Source organism: Antedon mediterranea, chromosome 8, assembly GCF_964355755.1.
Source record: "Antedon mediterranea chromosome 8, ecAntMedi1.1, whole genome shotgun sequence".
NCBI classification, from domain to species: Eukaryota; Metazoa; Echinodermata; class Crinoidea; order Comatulida; family Antedonidae; genus Antedon; species Antedon mediterranea.
The window spans coordinates 23215567-23238644 of record NC_092677.1 but is presented as its reverse complement, the minus strand read 5'-3'; the positions used below and the strand labels follow the sequence as shown (position 1 = coordinate 23238644).

The window sequence follows — 23078 nt, the reverse complement described above, 5'->3', positions numbered from 1 at the left end:
TACTTGCACAACGTTGTTGTTGAATATCATTGATCTTTAATAGAACTAGTTTTAAGGAAGTAGACGTTGATGATATGCCATATTCAGCAGTGGAAACATGGTAGAACTATCCGTGTGCATAATCCAATTGCGTACCATGGTCAAATGCTTTACGCATTATTCTCAAACTTCATCCTATGTCACACCTCTCTGATGATCACTTGACAAGCCCATACATTCCTCTTCAGAAATGACTCCACTACCAACTAGGTTTTCTTCCTTTCAAAAACCTAAATCTTCTTGCTCCTCAATAACTAAAATTATTGCCAATGGGAGGATGACTACTCGTCAAATTTCCAAAAGAAATCTTCACATTGAAAATGTCAAACTCTCTTTCAGCTACAAGGCCCCTAATTTCTACAATGATCTTCCTCTAACTATCCGCAATTTATTATCCCTTTCCTCATTCAAAACTAGACTTATGACTTTTCTATGTAATCCTTTTCCAGACTTTAAATTGTAAAATATTAGATCTAAGTATATATATTTATTATTTTTGCTTAATTTAACATATCAGTTTTTTACTATATTCCGAATTTTCTTTTCAGATTTAATTCTCATTTAAATTATTTTATTTATAGGCTTTTGTTTTTCTTTTCTGTTTTTGTTGTATTTTGTGTATTGTATTTGTTCTGAGGGTCCCAAATGATAAGCAATTGCTGGATGTATCATCCTCATTAAATATGGTTCAAATAGAATATAAATATATAAAGTACCTATGACTTTTGTTAAGTTACCAAGGTTAAATGTATGTTTCAAGTCCAGCTCAAAGGGATTTAAACAAGGAATGCTTAATTTCTTTAAAAACGACCACTTAGTTATTAAATGCCTATTATATGGATATCGAATACTATTAGGAATTTCGCTTTGGTAGAGAAACTTTAATAGCATACTGTACTATACTTAACATGATTAACCTTTAATTTATTGTAATTATGGATCCAGTTGTAAAATACATGTATGAGTATAACAAATGTATAAAACAAAGTCAAATGTAATCGTACCTGTAGTTGATTGAGTTGTTTCAATGGTGGTTTGTTCCGCAACAGTAGTTTGGTCAGTTGTTTTCATGGTAGTTGGTTCTGCAGCAGTAGTTTGGTCGGTTGTTTCCATGGTAGTTGGTTCTGATAAGGTAGTTTGTTCGGTTGTTTCCATGGTAGTTGGTTCTGCTGAGGTAGTTTGGTCGGTTGTTTTCATGGTAGTTGATTCTGCTGAGGTAGTTTGGTCAGTTGTTTCCATGGTAGTTGGTTCTGCAGCAGCAGTAGTTTGGTCGGTTGTTTCCATGGTAGTTGGTTCTGCAGCAGTAGTTTGGTCAGTTGTTTTCATGGTAGTTGATTCTGCTGAGGTAGTTTGGTCAGTCGTTTCCATTGTAGTTGGTTCTGCAGCAGTAGTTTGGTCAGTTGTTTCTATGGTAGTTGGTTCTGCAGCAGTAGTTTGGTCAGTTGTTTTCATGGTAGTTGGTTCTGCAGCAGTAGTTTGGTCAGTTGTTTTCATGGTAGTTGATTCTGCTGAGGTAGTTTGGTCAGTCGTTTCCATTGTAGTTGGTTCTGCAGCAGTAGTTTGGTCAGTTGTTTCTATGGTAGTTGGTTCTGCAGCAGTAGTTTGGTCAGTTGTTTTCATGGTAGTTGGTTCTGCAGCAGTAGTTTGGTCGGTTGTTTCCATGGTAGTTGGTTCTGCAGCAGTAGTTTGGTCAGTTGTTTTCATGGTAGTTGGTTCTGCAGCAGTAGTTTGGTCGGTTGTTTCCGTGGTAGTTGGTTCTACTGAGGTAGTTTGGTCGGTTGTTTCCATGGTAGTTGGTTCTGCAGCAGTAGTTTGGTCGGTTGTTTCCATGTTAGTTGGTTCAGCAGCAGAAGTTTGGTAAGTTGTTTTGATAGTGGTTGGTTCAGCAGCAGTAGTTCGGTCGGTTGTTTTCATGGTAGTTGGTTCAGCAGCAGTAGTTTTGTCGGTTGTTTCCATGGTAGTTGGTTCTGCAGCAGTAGTTTGGTCGGTTGTTTCCATGTTAGTTGGTTCAGCAGTAGTAGTTTGGTCAGTTGTTTTGATAGTGGTTGGTTCTGCAGCAGTAGTTTGGTCAGTTGTTTTCATGGTGGTTAATTCTGCAGCAGTAGTTTGGTAAGTTGTTTCCATGGTAGTTGGTACTTCAGCAGTAGTGGCTTCAGTTGCTTCTGCTGGAGTCGTTGGGTTAGTAGATTCCATTGTACAATTAACCACAATACGCATTTCAACACAATCATTTCCCATGCACATACCATATGTGAATGTTGTGACGTTGGTTGAAAAAATAATGTTTTCTGAACAATTTGATGAAACCACAGTTGTTTCGTTGATATAAATGGGTACACATACACTTCCATTGATGTTTGTTAATACTGTTGATAATCCTGAATAATCGTAGATTCTGTTGATATAAATCCAATACAGTTATAACTAAAAAACTTATAGAAATATAGAATTAGATAATAAATAATCTAATACGTATTGTATTTAAATTATGATGCATATGAACGCAGTTATCATTATTATCTACATGGTTTAATAAGTTAATGTAATGATACTTTGTTGTTAAGTTATTGAACAACAAAAAGGTATAAGAAACGTAAAGCAATACGTAGGCCTATATTTAGAAAAGGTAACATTTATTTTAGGCTTAAAAAACAGAATAAAATGATATCAATAACTTTGATCTTTAATTTAAAATAGTTACGACTATCTTAAAAAAAAATATTTGAGCCGGATTTTATCACTGAAAACAAGTTCTCACGTTAGTTGGTAGTCCGGCAACGGTGTAAGACAGTCTTTGTCAATGCAGGCCTCAATAATTAAACAACCTCTGTCTAACTGACAATCCAATTCATCGCTACCATCGTTACAATCAGAGTTACCATCACATTGCACACTCGCATTGATGCATTCACCGCTTCCACATAAGAAACCATCGCAAGTCTGACATCCTACAACAAACATGACCTCTGAACAGTTTCCAGATGAGCATTCTGCAGTATCATTTGATGTTTGTAGAACATAAGAGGCATTGGAATTGGAGGATGAGCATTCTGTTGAAATATGTACTGTTGATCCTATGTTAACCTTTATACAAACATAACCTGACGAATCTGTCATTTCTTGTGTGTAGAAGGCATGATCTATACCGGATACCCTGCAATATAAAATAATTTGACCAAACGAATTATTACAACAATCAACTTAATCATTTATTTTAAAAAGGCATTACTTAACACTAAAAAGATGTATCTCAATAAGGTTGCCAGGGAAATTTAACATTGTATTATTAGTCATATAAAAGTCATTATCTCGTACAGTCATCCATTCAATTCATTCTGGATTTTACAATACAAAAACAATAATAACACACATGCTAGACATGGGGATTTCTCCATCTTATAATATAAATTATTTCATCGTGTTTAAAGTATTATTATTTTTTTTCAATTAAAAAGAATTTTATAAATATTAAACGGTATAATTACTCTACTGTTTGTAAAGATATCGGTTGTACACAGCTGTCATCTGCGCATACTCTAACTGTCACACATGTTGAATTTTCAATTAGTAAACCTCCCTGCCAAAATGACAAATGAGGTAATTCAGCAACCCAGTACAGATATCCATCAATTGTAACCACGTCTCCATATTCATACATCAGCCATGCTCCTACAGAAGTTAAACAATACTAAAAACTTAAAATAACTAATTGCTAAACATACAACACACATTAATCGCTTTAAAAAAACGTTTTAAATTTTCTACAGAAAATATAGGTTCTCCATTACTGAATATAGCATTACCAATCTTTTTACGATCTATATCATCACAAGTTTCCGCATAACATTCTACAATTTTACATTCAAAGTACATAAAGACAGACCAATTAAGACACAGCCAGAAACATTAACATATTTAATAAAATCTACTGATCAACTTTTAAGTGTTATGAATAAAGGTGGGCAGCTTCGACAAAAAAACAAAATGATAATACCGTAAATAGTTTAATGGAAGTGAAAGAGTCATAACATAATTTACCCTTTCTTTTCTCATAATACAGAGAAGGGATCCTATCGCCTGCTTTCACATTATCAGATGTAACTGGTACTTGTACTCTTATTGGTTTACTAATACCAATTTCATTACCATTTTCACCATCTAATAAAGTTAGCTCAATGACAACAACAGAAGAAATATAAATTCCTAAAAAGTAAGAAAGCATATGTTCGTAAAGTTACTCTTTAGAAGAAGAAGAAGAAGAAGAAGAAGAAGAAGAAGAAATAAACATATCTTTTAGGAATGAATTAAAAATTATAAGAGAAAATTAATAGAAGATAACAAGACACTGATAGTGTACTAATCCTATTTTATTTAGTCTGTATATTTATGCATATGAAAAAAAATGTGGGACACCCCCACCAAATTGAAAAAAAAGTCACTCTTTTATATTCTGATGTTTTCAACAAACAATATAACCTTAAAATGTACTGTATCTGACTTTGAAATTGCATTACCTTTTATATTAATCAAAACTGGGATATCTTCCAATTGAGATGAGTCCGACACATCTAGTACATTCATTGAAATAGTGACGTTTGGACCACTAAGACTGCTCACACTTCCTAACATGTTACAATGAAATTATTTAGTTTAAATACATTTTATAGTATATTATAGTTTATATTATATATATTATATAAATCCAAAAGCAAATTACTAAAAATAATGGCAATGCTGGATCTCAATGGAGATACAAAATAAAATAAGCAAAAATCTTAATAAAAACACTGAGAAAAAGTAGCAGAGCTTTCGGGCAACACTATCCAAAAAGCTATAGTATATTATATAGTAACATTATGAACAAATTATTGTAATGAATTCGTATATAATGGTTTCATACAACCGAATGCAAATGGATACTACTATTAAACTAGTGAGTATTCACACCTGGTTCCGAATACTGTAATGAAGCTTCGGCTTAAACGTGCATTGTGTTAGACTACAGATTATTGAACATTATCCAACTAAAGACCAAAATTAATTAAAAAGATGAAGAATGTACTCACCCGCAGGTAATTGAATGATTACAGATGAAGTAGAAGTAATATTAAATTCTATTACTTGGTCGACTACCTGGTCAATTGTGATTGTGTCAATGATTTCTAACGGTAAAAGTTTAAACTCAATTGTAGAAAGAATAGAACCTACACAATCAAGTGTTGTCCACGTTTTACTTGTCTCTTGGTACCCATGTACTTCTAAAGATATTACACCATTTGAATTTCCAGGAACAACAAAAGAATTATTTGAGCCTTCGTAAACAATAAAAGCGTCTCCATCTTTATGTTCGGTTACAATGACGTTTGAGTTAGTTATCTCTTTCCATGATACTCCAACAACGTTAATAGTTGCAACAGATTCTAAATAAAACAGTAAAAGAAATATATTTATTGTGAAAAAAGCTAAGTAATACACTGCGGATTGGCTGTCTGGTTAGCCATGTCTTCAACATTCATAGTTGCAACATAAAACTTTAAATGACAACAAATAAAATAGAAAACTCAATATAACTTACTTACAGTAATAACTTGGAATAAACAAAAATGTACTTAATAATAGGATTAATTGTGTAAATATCTTAGTAACTAACGGGTAAATTAGAGTATTTTGAATTTTAAAATATCTTTAAGAAAGTTTTATTAAATGTAGCAATTAATGAATTAATATTTAATGAGGGTGAATCCCTCCAGCAATTTCTGATCATTAGGGACCCTCAGGGGTTCGCAAGACAAACATATACACAAGATGCTCTACAAAGTCTTATTACAAGTCTTTGGAAGTGGAGTTGTAATTTTGTCCTGACATGTGACGGGGCTTGAACCCAGTATCCTTGGAGTGGCAGCTAAGCATCATAACCACCAACTCCACTCTTAATAAAATGTGTATAGTTTTACCTGGATGTTCTATTTCTAATTTGAATGAACAAGAATCTGGATTTGCAGATATAGTTCGACATGTGACTAATTGTACTTCTGAACCATTTACAGACACTTGGTCATTCCAGCAATACACACTTGCAGATTGACCATCTTGTCCATAGGCTACCGGACGTTCATAGTTTTTTAAGTTGTCACATGGTACAACAACTGTTTCAGGGCAATATGAAATGTATGCATTATCAACACAGTACTTTTCGTCTTCTTCTCCATAACAATGAACAATTTCATCGCAAACATTTGATGCTGATGTACATCCATCTGAGCAAGGGAATTCATCTCCATTGCACTCTATAACATTAATAACACAGTATAAAATAAGACCAAATAACGAAAGGCAAGCCATGACGTATCGATTGATCATAATCATGAATAAATTCAATACATCCATGTTATCGATAAATGTCTGTCAACATAAAGCAAATAGTGTATGAGTTAGAATGGGTACGTAATAAAGGATATCACTAGAATATTTCCATATTTCAATGAAGAATATAACTATTTTTAAAAACCTTGTGATTAAAAATAATTTTCTTTTTAATGTAAAATGGTTAAGTTATTGCTTTATTCCATGACTATGTTACTAGTATTTTCCAAAATGTTCAAATAATGATTATGTAATTATTTTACCACAATTTATTTCGTCACTGCTATCGTTGCAATTAGAAACACCGTTACATCGTTCCCAAAATGGAATGCATTCACCGCTGGTACAATTGTATTCATTAGAATCACACACTAACAGAAAAATAGCATTGTTAACAAAGTAAATATATTGTTACTTTTATACAAAGCTCATAGGCCTACATGTAATAACAGATACTGATTTGCATCGGCGGTGACATAAAAAAAAACCAATCTCTGGGCTTTGGCAAAATCACTGATTTTATTTAATCACACACTCTCTTTGAATATTGAATACCGAATGATAACGGACCTAGACGGTGGCTGGAGGTACGATAGTAATCTTTAGTTATGTAAAATTATAGTATAGGTGGTAAGCCTAATGTAAACAGGGTTTGATAACCTATTATTCAAAATTGTATTATGAACGAGCTTGTTATGAAATGATGCTATAGGCCTAAATGAGTGATACTTGTAAAGTGTCTCAGATTTCGCTTTTCTGACATACCAATGTTTAAACATAATTTAATATAATATTAGACCTGTCACGCAAAACCAGTGCGGGACAAAATCGGTCCAATGGCAATTTGACACATTTGTGTCGCCAACACTGGTTAAAATTGGTCTAGGCATGCATTAGAACCATTTTTGGGCGCAAAATTGGCCATAATTCGAACAAGTTTTAAATAATCATAGTTGACGCGCCATGATGGCTAAACATTTTAGAAGTAATCATGCACTTATTTTAAAACTGACCTTTTATAATTATTATATCAATTATCATTATATATCATACTTGTTCATTTGAGTGTCCCGAACTTTACTGAATACATTAAGTTGTATATTTTTATACCACACACAAATGAACGTAAAATAGTTTGTAGACGTAGACCGATCTTGGCAAGATTAAAACACATTCTTGTATTATAATATTATCGTTTGTTCCAAATCCAAATGTTTTATCGTATTTTAAAGGTTTTTAAATGTCTTTTTAAGTATGACTAATAAATATTTATTAGACTTACCGTCGCATCCTTCCTCATCTTGTCCATTTTCACAATCGTACTTCCCATCACACACCCAACATAGTGGAACAATTTGTTGGCTTTCATCTAAACAGCTGAATAATTCTGATTACAAAATATAACAATCAATAAAGCTACTATACGCATTGTAGAGGCTCAAATAAAATGTAAAACACCATTATTGTGAATGTGAATAAGAATGTATCATAAGATAAGAATGTATCATAAGATAAAAATGTATCATATAAGATAACGATGTATCATATAAGATAAGGATGTATCATATAAGATAAGGATGTATCATATAAGATAAGGATGTATCATATAAGATAAGAATGTATCATATAAGATAAGAATGTATCATATAAGATAAGAATGTATCATATAAGATAAGAATGTATCATATCAGATAAGAATGTATCATATAAGATAAGAATGTATCATATCAGATAAGGATGTATCATATCAGATAAGGATGTATCATATAAGATAAGGATGTATCATATAAGATAACGATGTATCATATAAGATAAGGATGTATCATATAAGATAAGGATGTATCATATAAGATAAGGATGTATCATATAAGATAAGAATGTATCATATAAGATAAGAATGTATCATATAAGATAAGAATGTATCATATAAGATAAGAATGTATCATATCAGATAAGAATGTATCATATAAGATAAGAATGTATCATATCAGATAAGGATGTATCATATCAGATAAGGATGTATCATATAAGATAAGGATGTATCATATCAGATAAGGATGTATCATATAAGATAAGAATGTATCATATAAGATAAGGATGTATCATATCAGATAAGGATGTATCATATCAGATAAGGATGTATCATATAAGATAAGAATGTATCATATAAGATAAGAATGTATCATATAAGATAAGAATGTATCATATAAGATAAGAATGTATCATATAAGATAAGAATGTATCATATAAGATAAGGATGTATCATATAAGATAAGGATGTATCATATAAGATAAGAATGTATCATATAAGATAAGAATGTATCATATCAGATAAGAATGTATCATATCAGATAAGGATGTATCATATCAGATAAGAATGTATCATATCAGATAAGGATGTATCATATAAGATAAGAATGTATCATATCAGATAAGGATGTATCATATAAGATAAGGATGTATCATATAAGATAAGGATATATCATATCAGATAAGGATGTATCATATCAGATAAGGATGTATCATATAAGATAAGGATATATCATATCAGATAAGGATGTATCATATCAGATAAGGATGTATCATATAAGATAAGAATGTATCATATAAGATAAGAATGTATCATATAAGATAAGGATGTATCATATCAGATAAGAATGTATCATATAAGATAAGGATGTATCATATAAGATAAGAATGTATCATATCAGATAAGGATGTATCATATAAGATAAGGATGTATCATATAAGATAAGGATATATCATATCAGATAAGGATGTATCATATCAGATAAGGATGTATCATATAAGATAAGGATATATCATATCAGATAAGGATGTATCATATCAGATAAGGATGTATCATATAAGATAAGAATGTATCATATAAGATAAGAATGTATCATATAAGATAAGGATGTATCATATCAGATAAAGATGTATCATATAAGATAACGATGTATCATATAAGATAAGAATGTATCATATAAGATAACGATGTATCATATAAGATAAGGATATATCATATAAGATAAGGATGTATCATATAAGATAAGAATGTATCATATAAGATAAGAATGTATCATATAAGATAAGAATGTATCATATAAGATAAGAATGTATCATATCAGATAAGAATGTATCAAAGATAAGGATGTATCATATCAGATAAGGATGTATCATATCAGATAAGGATGTATCATATAAGATAAGGATGTATCATATAAGATAAGAATGTATCATATAAGATAAGGATGTATCATATAAGATAAGGATGTATCATATAAGATAAGGATGTATCATATAAGATAAGAATGTATCATATAAGATAAGAATGTATCATATAAGATAAGAATGTATCATATAAGATAAGAATGTATCATATAAGATAAGAATGTATCATATCAGATAAGGATGTATCATATAAGATAAGAATGTATCACATAAGATAAGAATGTATCATATAAGATAAGGATGTATCATATCAGATAAGGATGTATCATATAAGATAAGGATGTATCATATAAGATAAGGATATATCATATCAGATAAGGATGTATCATATCAGATAAGGATGTATCATATAAGATAAGGATATATCATATCAGATAAGGATGTATCATATCAGATAAGGATGTATCATATAAGATAATAATGTATCATATAAGATAACGATGTATCATATAAGATTATACAGATATTGACTGCTTAGAGGTTAAATATAAGATTTGACATCCCCGAGGGAATGATATTAAGTTCGAGGGAATATATATTTCCCGAAGCGCCAGCTGAGGGAAATATATATTCCCCGAGAACTTAATATCATTCCCGAGGGGATGTCAAATCTTATATTTAACCGATATAAAAGGCAATATCTGTTATATTATATAGCCAAGAACAAGTCTGCTGGGTTGGGTGAAGCTAGGCTAGGCCTCCTATAGTATTTGTATTGTATTTAAACAAGCCTGCCTAGACACCTACCTTGCGAAGAATAATATACAGATAATTACTAATTAATGATTCCTTGGCAATAAAATATTCACTTAGGCCTAGGTCGTTTTAAATTAACAGAAGAATTTCCATCAATAAGCCTATTAAAAATAATAATATTATAATCATGTAGGCCGAATAAACAATTCGTCTTCTTCTCGATCTTCGAGGAGCCGAATCACCGGATGTTCAGCGCGTACTAGTTACTAGGTTACTACCGTGAGTATTGACCAATCACAAACGGTGTTTCATCACATTTAGGGTGGACTTATAACAAATGAGGGCGCTATGTATGCATAGTTTAAATAGTTTAGATGATTTATTTCTTCAAGCAACTTCGGTGGCGCAGCGGTTGAAGCGTTGTCTTGCGATAGAGTGACAATTCCACCCGAGTTCAAGATCGAGTTGATGACTTTTGTTTATTTATTGGCAACGCGAGTGTTGTCACACGAAAATTACACAGTCAATATCATCGTACTCGAGAATCTATATGTTTAATGACAGGGGACACGATAATTACGCGAAAATTACACAGTCAATATCATCGTTCTCGAGGATATATACGGTTTACGATCCTCGCAGCGGTAGTCATGTGATGCAGTTTCAACCAATCACGTTAGCGTATTTACATAGGCTATGTAATATAAGGATATATCATATCAGATAAGGATGTATCATATAAGATAAGAATGTATCATATAAGATAAGAATGTATCATATAAGATAAGAATGTATCATATCAGATAAGAATGTATCATATAAGATAAGAATGTATCATATCAGATAAGAATGTATCATATAAGATAAGGATGTAAAATATAAGATAAGGATGTATCATATCAGATAAGGATGTATCATATAAGATAAGGATGTATCATATAAGATAAGGATATATCATATCAGATAAGGATGTATCATATAAGATAAGAATGTATCATATAAGATAAGAATGTATCATATCAGATAAGAATGTATCATATAAGATAAGAATGTATCATATAAGATAAGAATGTATCATATAAGATAAGAATGTATCATATCAGATAAGGATGTATCATATCAGATAAGAATGTATCATATAAGATAAGGATGTATCATATACGATAAGGATGTATCATATCAGATAAGGATGTATCATATAAGATAAGAATGTATCATATAAGATAAGAATGTATCATATAAGATAAGAATGTATCATATCAGATAAGAATGTATCATATCAGATAAGGATGTATCATATAAGATAAGGATGTATCATATAAGATAAGGATGTATCATATAAGATAAGAATGTATCATATCAGATAAGGATGTATCATATCAGATAAGGATGTATCATATACGATAAGGATGTATCATATAAGATAAGAATGTATCATATAAGATAAGGATGTATCATATAAGATAAGGATATATCATATCAGATAAGGATATATCATATCAGATAAGGATGTATCATATAAGATAAGAATGTATCATATAAGATAAGAATGTATCATATCAGATAAGAATGTATCATATCAGATAAGGATGTATCATATCAGATAAGGATGTATCATATAAGATATATGATCCGTCTAGGTTACACTCAGTCTAAGCTCCAATAGTACACACGCATTAAATATAATTTTTGGAATTTAAGAATACATAAATAAAAGAAAATTACAAATATAGAAAAATTATGAATAAACTAAGATTAGGGACATATGAAGATATCCTTCAAGAATCGTATCAATAGAAATATTATTCAAATTATGTTCTCTACAATCAATTGAAGATGAATTATTTCACTATAATTTGTCCCTTTTATTCAGATATTAGAGCTAAATATAGGTTTTCCTTTTATACAAATAACCCATCTAAATTAAAATTATCTTGTCTACTACAAATACGGATCTCATTACTAAACTTGAAAATATATATATATGATTTTAGTGTGAGTGTCGTAGAACAGTATTAGGCCTAAACCTTAATTTAATATATTTTTTCTTTTTCAACGCAATCTAATGTTATTTGTTTAATTGTTATATTTAATATTATTTGGGTCAAAGGTCATATATAATATAATACATGTTTCTTGGATCTTCCAAAGAATGAAAGAAAGAAAAAAAAAGGAAGTACAAACAGGAAGCTTATGGCAGACAATTATTAGTATACCTTCAGGGTTTGCAGCCAATACACGGGCTTCAAAATCACCATATCCACTTGAAATATTGGTACTAAATGTAATACGTAAACGATTCTTAGCAGATGATAAACTCGGCGGATACATGCTACTAAAAGTGTACACATTGGAGTTGCTGCTGTTATCCGGAGACAAATCGATTGTAACTGAGGCACAACACTCTTCTAATGAGAACTTGGTGAAATAGACAAACACAACTTGACCATCTTGTGCTATGATATCCCAAGAACACTGTTGATTATAGGGGTATGGTTTTGGAAATTTAGGAGTAACGAGTTCTAGTGCTCCGTTATATTCCATGAAGTGTTCGTTTTCACCACATGCTGAAATAATAATGAAAAAGTTAACATAAAGCTTGAATGATTACCATTCGTTTAAATAAACTTAAAACTAAGATGGAAATGGTGTTTATTGGTACAGAATGTTATTCATTCAGTCAGTATATTTTACCAGGGAGTTGTTTTTACAACTCCCTGATTTTACATAGAACATATTTAAGAGATAATGTAAACAAAATGAATGTTCATTAAAACTAACCGAAGAAAATAATGTATTAGAATATAATACAAATAATTATAATAGCAATCATATACTGGACACATTAGTTGTACCAATTTGGCAACATAAAAATAATAGGTAGTTAGTTGGAAATACTTACTATGATACTCAATTGTGTCCTTGATGAATTCTGTAAATCTCGAAACTCTAGTGTATACACCAGGTCTGTTTGGTTGAGCACAACCTACTCCCCAACTTACGATACCTATGAGATCCCATGTACCTTCCTGCGATCGACACATTAAAGGACCACCACTATCACCCTGAAGTATAATTTATAGCATGTGTATATAATTACGGTTACGTTTTCTTTCACGTCAATGGAGTATTTAAACACGTCATGCATGACCTTCAATTCATTACAAAATAGAAATATAAAAATTGTAAAAAAAGTACAAAAACCCGTATTATGTTCAAGCTCAGCTATACAAATTATTATTATATTATTATTTAAAGCAACTTAATTTTCCATATTTCTCTAAGGTACTATAATTATTACCCAATCTCAATATAATTTACAAGTTACAATAATGGTTATTTTCAACATAAATACATGCCTTTATGATGATGTAGCTTTATCCACTTAACAAACATAAGAAATATCAACCACTAACGTCACTTTACACAAACCACTAATGTAATGTAAAATTACTCTATTTTTGGGTTAACTTAAATTTAAATTTGCATGTGAGGAGGAGTTAAGAGAAACAAGAAAAACTAGAAAAAAAAAAGAAAAATAAGAGAAAAAATTTATAAAATAAAAAAAAAATAATAATAATTCCATGATTCAAGACTGCTATACACTTAAAGAAACAGTTAATAACTGGATAGATATAGTTCCTGGAACAAAAAGTAAAAATGTAAATGAATTAATCTCATTATTAACCTTTATAAATCTAAATATAACAAATCTTCAGAAAAATATACAAAAAGATCAACAATGATTTGGTGCTTGTTCCGAATAGAACTCAGAAATTTATTAGCTAACCAATATGCTTGTAATGTAAATAAAGCTCACATTAAATGGGCTAAAGTAAAAGAAAAATAAATGAATCACATTTCATAAAATCGAAATGAAAACTTGTTTTTTTTTCATTTCTCTGTCTTTCTTGTTCTTTCTTCTATATTGAGAAAAAATAAAAAGAATACAGAAGTAACTTTTTTTTAATACACGTATTGAATTTTACTATATAAAACAGAAACATAAATTATGTTTTAAAAAAGATATCTCTTTTAACCGTATAATTGTACATATATGTTATAAACACATTTTTTAAATATATAATCTTTGTATCTTTGTCATGAATGAAAAATGAATAAAAGTGGGCTAAACCCACGAAAGAGAAAAAAAAAGAAAACAAGTTGAAAAGACAAGAAAGAAAAAAAGTTTTAAAACCTAAAAAAATAAAGAGTTAAAGAAGGAAGAACAAAATGAAAAAATGGAGAAAAAGAGAAAATGATAAATAGAAGGAAATATAAAAGAAAAACAAAAAAAAATGAAAAAGACAAAAGGAGAGAAAAGAAACAAGAAATAAACGGAAAACAAAAAATATTAACAAAGAAAGAAACAAAATAAATTTTAAAAGACGAGAAGAAAATGAAAACAAATTGTAAAAAAATAAAGTCCAAAATGAAACAAATATAAATAAATGAGTAAAATGGAAGTATAACTATTTATTACAGTTTTCTAATAACTCATACTACGTATTTTGTGGTCGAAAAATAACAAAAAAAGGTACATATATTCTTGATATACATTATTACATATAATGAGATGTATTATAAATGTTTACATTGTTTACACTTTACCATGATTTGCACACAAAGGCACTTTTTTGACAATATGGAATTATCTATTATAAAAAATAGTCGAGGTCTGGGATAAAACAAAACAGAATAAATGTCAGGATTGGGCAGTATTAGGCATATTTGTATACTGTACTGATATATTTCTTGTGTTCTAATTGTTAATTTTAGATGGTAAATAATACATACAATCCTATTAATCTGTTCTTCGTAATGGGGATTATATTGGGTATAAAACCTAAATAAATAATAATAATAATACCAAAAAAAGATATGAAAACAATAAAAAAAAAAAAAATAAGGGGAAAAAATAAAAGGATAAAAAGAATGAAAGAAACAAAGAATAAAAACAACTGGGGTATTTTGTATTCAAAAGAAACTATTACTCACATTGCATGAATCAACGCCGCCTGCCAAATCTCCTGCACAAATCATATTTTCTGTGATGATGTTGTAACTGTTTAACAGTTCACCACAATCATCATTGGTTAATAATGAAACATCTACATCTTGTAGTTCATTTGACAATGTATAATCTATAATGTAAATTCATGTTTTTTAAATTGTTTAAATTATTTTATTATATTTTTAAATTGGAATACTTCTTAAATAGGCCATCAGTGAAAGTTCATAAATCACGATTTTCTTTCTTTTAAAATGGTGTTCTGCAGATTAATTTGATTTTGGTTAAGTATCACACCTAAAAAGAAGAGTTTTCTCTCTTTCCACTATAAACTTACCATTTTCGGACAAATAACCCCATCCTGCTACTGTACAAGATGTACCCGGTGGGTACTCTTTGTCACCAAAGCAAATTGGTTGAATGAATTGGTTGAATTCTATCGAAGAATCCAGCTTAAGTAATGCAATATCATTATCATAAACCGATTCATCATAATTTGGATGGACGACAATAGTGGAAAATTCACCACTAATTCTAAACACTGATGACGTGTCGTCCAATAATGTTATCCCAGTCACAAAAGTATAAATAAAATCACTGAAATAACAAAATATAAATAATAAAACATCTATCTTCTGTACACTGGCTTTCTTACAAAAGCTTGATATTGTTTAAAATGCTAATTAATAATATTTTAAACATTCATTAAAATAAAAAATTGCTAACTGTAACATGTGGAAGTTTTGCAATACACTGATTCTTGAAAAGGAGAAATAAAATTTAGAAGGTTTCAACATTTCATTTGCAGTACGAACATACCTAAGAGTGACTGGTTACAGTATAATATTACTCGAATATAATCTTACCATGAGCCTAGTATCATTGGTTTTATCTTTACAGCATTACGTACGTTCAGCTGTTTTGAGAATTGTTTTCATTTACGCTCATTTTACCCTTACATTGGGTAATTTTTCAATATATTCTTTTCTTTTAAGAATTCAATAACTCATGCCTTACATGGTCTGTGGCTTTTAGGAATATGAACAACACTTGGGAGTTCGGGAGTGATCATTAATTAAAAATGTGAAGACATCGCCCATGCCGTAAAGAACAATCACGTAGAAAAGAATGGTTTCGTACATTCACAATAGACCGTCGTGTTTACTGTATCATGGTCAACAACAACAACATATTAATGTACTTACATGCAATGGGCAGCAGTTATGGCCCATTGGTCGTTGATTATTGATGCAGCACATTCATGGTTACCACCACTATATAATAATGAACTTATCCATGGCCATTCTCCTGGAAGTGAATCTTGACCACCAACAATTCGAAAGAAGCTGTCTTGGTGTTGCTGACGTCCACATTCAAGATCGGATGCTATAAATATATATATTTTTACAAATATTGATTGTAAAATATCTTAGAAAAATTAATGTTATCAGACTTCTGAATAATTATAAACAGCTTTTTGGACAGTCCATATATAGTATGTAAAAATACCTAAGACAAATCTAATTTAAATCAAATCGGTGTTGTGCGAGATAATACATTTTGATCTTCTTGCGTCCACCGTTACTTGTACTAACTGGGTTAGGCGGCTATTTTAGGTAAACAAAAGTCCTTCAGATATAGGTCTAGAACCTACAGTATACTAAATTAGGATTAAGTTAGAAGCGTTGTAAACATTTTTCTTACAGCTATGTAAGATGATATGTTGCCTTTTTAAACGTTTCTAACATACTTTGTTATATCTACGGCATGGACATGTGTTTGTTTACAATCGAAGATCATCATTTCTCTATTGTTTAACTTAATTTCTGCTATATGATAATGATGAATACTAATAATTTTACTTATTTAATTTATATCCGTTTTTGTTCGACAGGACCACAATGTAAAACAAGTTTATTTCTACTTGATTGTGTTTTATCCTGTATAAATATGTTGTTAAATAAATAAATAAATAAATTTATTTCTTTTCAAACAATACTCACAATCACAATTATTTATCTGCACAAAAATATTTTTTAAATAATTATTAAAATATAACGTACATTCATAACAGCCAATCTCATCCGACCAGTCACCACAGTCGTTCTTTCTGTCACAAAAGGAAGCATTGTATAAACACACACCACTATAACAATTTTTGGTCATGTTGCAATCTGACAAAAAGAAAAAAGATATTGTTTAAATAACCAAATATGTTATTATTAAGCTATACTACGCATATACATACACTATAGTTTATGTTATATAACGCCTAAATAAATTCCTGTCATTTGATTGGACGATTGTGGGTCACATGGTATGCAATAGTACACACTGTTGAACGGTCGTACAATAGTAATTTTTTGTACAAAAATTTTTTTTGTCGCATTTGGAAATATTTGTTCATGCTATTGCTTTCGAAAAACAACAGCGCCACCTAATTTTTACTTCCGCTGCGAAGATTGAATATTATGACTGATTTCGCGATACGAGTACATTTTGGGAGAGATATATGTACTAATTTAGACCAAAAAAGCCATTTAAATTAGCTTTAGATTGTTTGTATGATTTTGATTAATTAATGGGAACATCTCTACAAGACGTGGAAACTGGGCCTAGGATTGTTTGGTCGTTTTTTACATAATTAACAGTACAGTAGGTGTGTTTATAAACTCCAAATATATATATAATATTTAATATACAGTAGGCCTATTATTAAAAACCAAATTTTACTGTTTAAACAATGTGAATCCATGTAGGCCTAGGCTAGCTAGGCCTACCTTTTATTCAATCTGATTCAAATTACAGGAATCTATTTAGATGTTATATAAAACAAATAATGAACATTTTATAATCGTGTAATGATACAAATAATGCATTTAGTGAATGATGAAAGGTTAAACTGTATTTAAACTCGGCTTGCCTCATTGAAATATAACCTTTCATCATTCACCTCATGCCATTATGTGTACGTGTACATGTACGCTTGCATAAACATTCATTATTTGTATATTATTTTACGCGATGCAGCATTTATTATTGTTGGAGGAATTCTGATTTTCCGCTTTGTATTAAATCCACCTGTTGTGATGTTATTTCTTGTTGTAAACATACATTTAATTTATCAATAATAACAAGATAATTATTTATAACTGCTAAAAATGTGTCTCCTCACAAGACTTTATGGTATATGACTATAAAAACGCCATAACTGAATTACTTACCACAAGACTGCAGTTCATCAGATAAATCTTGACAATCTATGCGTTTATTACATACGTGTTCAACTAAGATTACATCATTGCTACATGCAAAATAATCTGAAGAGTAAAGAAACAAAATGTAATTATTTTTCGTTTAATACATCAATGTTTCACTATTGAGTGGTGTACAAATCACAATGTTTTGTGACGGACAGAAACACTTACAAAGAACACAAACAAAATAAAGTTCATACCAGTACGGTTTACTGCAGTAACCGTTGCATTAAATCCTCTGTATCGTATACTATAGTCGGTGATTAAATTAATCCACATTGTGTTCGTGTTAGAAATTACAGAATAAAAGTTTGAACCTGTAAAACTATAGTCATTATTATTTTCTACAAATCCAATATACAAATAATCAAATCCATTCTCCAGTTGAAAGTCGTTAAAGTCCAGAAGAATGACCAAGTCTGAAGAGGTGGTTATCAGCCAGTGACAATTTAAATTGTTGTAGTAATTATTTGGATAATTTAAAGACCAAAACGAATATTTAGTGTTTCCATCATCAAGTGATATCTCAGTAAGATCGCATTCTGAAAAAACAAAAAACAGTTAATTTCGTTGTATAAACTCATTCAATATTACTATGTTAAATCGAATTGTCATAAAAGGCGCTTAATATAAATCATTAAACTAAACTTGAATTTATTAATTGACATTCATCTTACCACAGTCTGATTCGTCTTCGTCATTTAAACATTCGCTGTTACCGTTACAAATGAGTGACTCATCCAAACAAGAACCGTCATTGCAGTAAAAATAACAATCTATAATATTAACATACAATAAATATCATATGTTGTATAATTTAATCAACAATTTAGCATAGTAAATAGATGATTTATTGATTGATTATGAATGTTTCCAAAGTAGTACGTACCACCAGTTACAAATGAATCAATGAATTCAATAAAACTAGAAACTCGTGTGTAAGCGGAAATTCCTTCACCGCATGGAATATAAACAAAGCTTGTAACACCAGTGACATACCAGACGTTATCTTTCTGACAAATTAATGGTCCACCACTGTCGCCCTGTAAAAGTTGAGTAAAAAATGTTTATATTAATGGTTTAGTGCGTACTAACTATTAATTGTTTTGGATACCTTTTTAATATTTTGTATATTATGTTTAATAACTAATTCATTAAATAGGGCATATCAATTGATAATGTTCTTTGCAAGTATTTAAATAAATGATCTAATAATAAATATTTTATATAAAAAAACCCCACAATGTGCACATATAGTTACATTATTATCTAATTTGTTATAAATGCTGAAATGAATAATCATGAACATTAGGATCTGATGTACTGAGAAATAATACCTCTTCCGTCATTTTCTTACAATCACATAAGAAATAATATAACTATGTGAATGTTCTGTGTTTTATTGAATATTTTGTTAAAACGAAATTTATATGAAAAAACATTTGAATGAAACACAACAGGAATAAAAAAGAGAACTGTAACCAATCTTCATTTAGAGAAAAGCTACAAGATGTGTAATTTGTTTATTCTAAGGCCCATAGACAGATCAATATCTGCAAAATCTACAAATTATAAATGGATATGAGTTACGTACGTCACAAGCGCCAATTGTTTTTTCGTCATATACACAAATAGTACTATTTAATATTGAAAACACTGATGAATAATTCCCCATTTCTAGACACATATCCTGGCTGATGATCGGTACAGTTGCTTCTTGCATTATGTTTGGTGAATAGCCTGAAAGAATTATATAGCTTTGTAAAGCCACATCTTATCGTGACGTATTTCGTAAATTTAATCAATATTTATGTTTTGTTTAATTGGCTTATGATCACTAAATGGGGTAAAGTAACAAAATGACATACCACTGTAATTATAGAGACTTCCCCAGCCAGCAATGACGCATTCAGTTCCGGCTTCAAAGTCCTCACCATAGCATGCCGGCTGAATAAATGCACTATAATTCACGGCTTTTGCCAGCCTTAGTAGGGCGATGTCATTAGTTGGTGTTGTAGAATTATATTCCGGGTGTGAATACTGCCCAACTACTTCAATCTCTTCACGAAACACTGATGGTTCATACAAGTCAATGGTACCAAGGAGAACAGAATGTACCGAACCACTGCGAATAAAAATTAAAAAAAAAACCAAAAATGCACATCACATTACATACAGATAATACAGACAAACATTAACCAAAATGACGTTAATGGAATCAAGGTTGTGCTATGTGTTACTAGAAAAGAGTGATTTTGATTCGACAGAGGAAAATAATCAATCGTATTTTATGATTTTATTTAAACGCTTTTTCTAATTGTTTTCTGAAGGACAATTGATCATGATCAGTTTTGTTGAATGAAGTCATTGTACCGGTGGTCCAGGTAATACTACTAAAACTAAATATTAATTTAATATCCTTACAGACAATGGGCCGCTGTCATAACCCATGTATGGTTCAGTAACGTTCCTCCACAAATATGAGAACCATCGCTCTTTTGTATTGACACTATCCATGGCCACTTTCCTGGGTCTGCATCTGTACCACCAACAATTCGAGCCTCTGCATTTACAAATGGTTGTGATCCACAATTCTCAAATGCTTCTTTAAAAAAAGGAAAAACTAGTTAGTGAAATAAATTCTGAATAAGGTATGGAAAATAGCTTTAATTAGTAATTAACAGCAAAGAAACGACAGACTTACCGTCCCAACAACCCTCTTCGTCTGACCAATCACCACAATCGTTGATTCTATCACATCGGCTGCTGTTTAACATGCATAATCCATTAGGGCATTTGAAAGATACATTGGAGCAATCTATCAATTAGAAACTTAATTTACTCACAATATTTATCAAAAATAATGTCAATTATTCAATAATTTTAAATTAAAAATCCTTTCACAAATATTATATATATCACTTGCATTGCAATACTTTTTGTATTGTAACATTGTTATGTAATCATGTATTGTATGTTGATTTTGACCGAATGAATGAATGAATAAATGAATGAACGAATGATGAAGGGCTAGTGTTGCTCTAAAGCTCTGCTTTTCTGACTGTTTTACTTTATTGTTTAGATTTAGCTTTTCGCTTTTTTTGGTATCTCCATTGAGATCCAGCCACTGATACCCACAGCATTGTAATGTTTTGAGTAATTTGCATTTGGATTTAATATATCTTTTGATAATGTGTTAAACAATATATCCATTGGTAAATCATAATAATAAATAATAATAAAATAAATATATTTACCCTTGGTTCCATGACGACTTTAATTGTGAAATAGTGATCAGAAACATGATTGCAATGTGAATTTGATATTTTACATACAATAAATAGAATAAAACATACCGCATGGCCATTCATCTGAGCTATCCTGGCAATCCAAATATCCATTACATAGTTTAGGTGTCAGTATTATTTCACGACTGCCACATTCAAAATAATCTGTTAAAAATCGATACAATGATATTATCGAAAGCATAGAAAATCAAAGTTCAGTTTTTAATGAATGTAAATATTCAACAAGTATTTCAACTTGGGTTGAGTGTTTGAGTAAGTTTCAAGTTTAAGGTCTCTCTCTGCTAAATTAAAAAAATCTCATTCATTTCAAAAATCACAAATTGTATTTTTCCATATTGATATTTGGTACAAAATAATGCACCAATTGTAATCATAAATAGTACACATATACTGTAGATATTCCATGGTGTTAAAATTAGCGGGACAAACTAAAACAAGTCGCATCAAATCAAATAATTATCATCAAATCTACTAATCGCGGAATAGAGACACCAGGATGAGTAACCAAGATGGCTATCACAACCATTTTCACATTATATCCCAGATTTTAGCATGAATTATTGCTCGTTATTTTTACACTCAAATATTATTTATTTCAATTTATTCAGAATGATTGTAATTTTCAAAACATTTAGACTGAGTTCATTTTACGAGAAAGAAATTATAAAATACGTTTTATATCGATGAGAATGAGATAAAATCGCAAACTCATCTTAATTAAGACTTTACTAATATCAATAAAATTACCATTTCGTATTACTGCCGTTGCTGTTGCATTAAATCCTGTATATTGAACAATATAGTCCGTGGACAAACGTATCCATAATGTGCTGTTGTCGGAAATTATAGAATAAAAGTTTGAACCTGTAAAACTATATTCATAACTATTTTCTGTAAATCCAATATACAAATAATCATATCCATACTCCAGTTGAAAGTCGTTGAACTCAAGAAGAATGACCAAGTCTTTAGAGGTGGATATCAGCCAGTGACAATCTAAATTGCTGTAGTAATCATTTGGATAATTTGGAGACCAAAATGAAAAGGAAACGTTCACAGTGTCAATTGATTCTGTAAAGTCGCAATCTGTAAATTAATTTTTTTAAAGAGTTATGGTATTTGCTATTACTGTGTATTACTGTAAATATGTAGATTGATTACACTGGAAGT

General features: G+C 30.2%; 1 protein-coding gene across 1 annotated transcript in view; it reads right to left on the bottom strand.

The window, feature by feature from the left end:
• Nucleotides 1–23078, bottom strand: part of LOC140057722 (uncharacterized) — a 66033-nt gene that overhangs the window by 5641 nt on the left and 37314 nt on the right. The window contains exons 30-53 of the mRNA XM_072103443.1: nt 22656–22994; nt 21957–22052; nt 21305–21418; nt 21025–21205; nt 20653–20725; nt 19490–19643; nt 19278–19376; nt 18801–19142; nt 18568–18663; nt 17407–17517; nt 16549–16729; nt 15681–15940; nt 15331–15476; nt 13235–13397; nt 12549–12899; nt 7685–7789; nt 6666–6773; nt 5994–6326; nt 5106–5459; nt 4554–4661; nt 4078–4242; nt 3525–3708; nt 2798–3193; nt 1044–2434 (exon numbers count right to left, since the gene is read on the bottom strand). Coding sequence (XP_071959544.1) covers nt 1044–2434; nt 2798–3193; nt 3525–3708; nt 4078–4242; nt 4554–4661; nt 5106–5459; nt 5994–6326; nt 6666–6773; nt 7685–7789; nt 12549–12899; nt 13235–13397; nt 15331–15476; nt 15681–15940; nt 16549–16729; nt 17407–17517; nt 18568–18663; nt 18801–19142; nt 19278–19376; nt 19490–19643; nt 20653–20725; nt 21025–21205; nt 21305–21418; nt 21957–22052; nt 22656–22994 — 5850 coding nt within the window. The remainder of the gene's footprint in view (nt 1–1043; nt 2435–2797; nt 3194–3524; nt 3709–4077; nt 4243–4553; nt 4662–5105; nt 5460–5993; nt 6327–6665; nt 6774–7684; nt 7790–12548; nt 12900–13234; nt 13398–15330; nt 15477–15680; nt 15941–16548; nt 16730–17406; nt 17518–18567; nt 18664–18800; nt 19143–19277; nt 19377–19489; nt 19644–20652; nt 20726–21024; nt 21206–21304; nt 21419–21956; nt 22053–22655; nt 22995–23078) is intronic.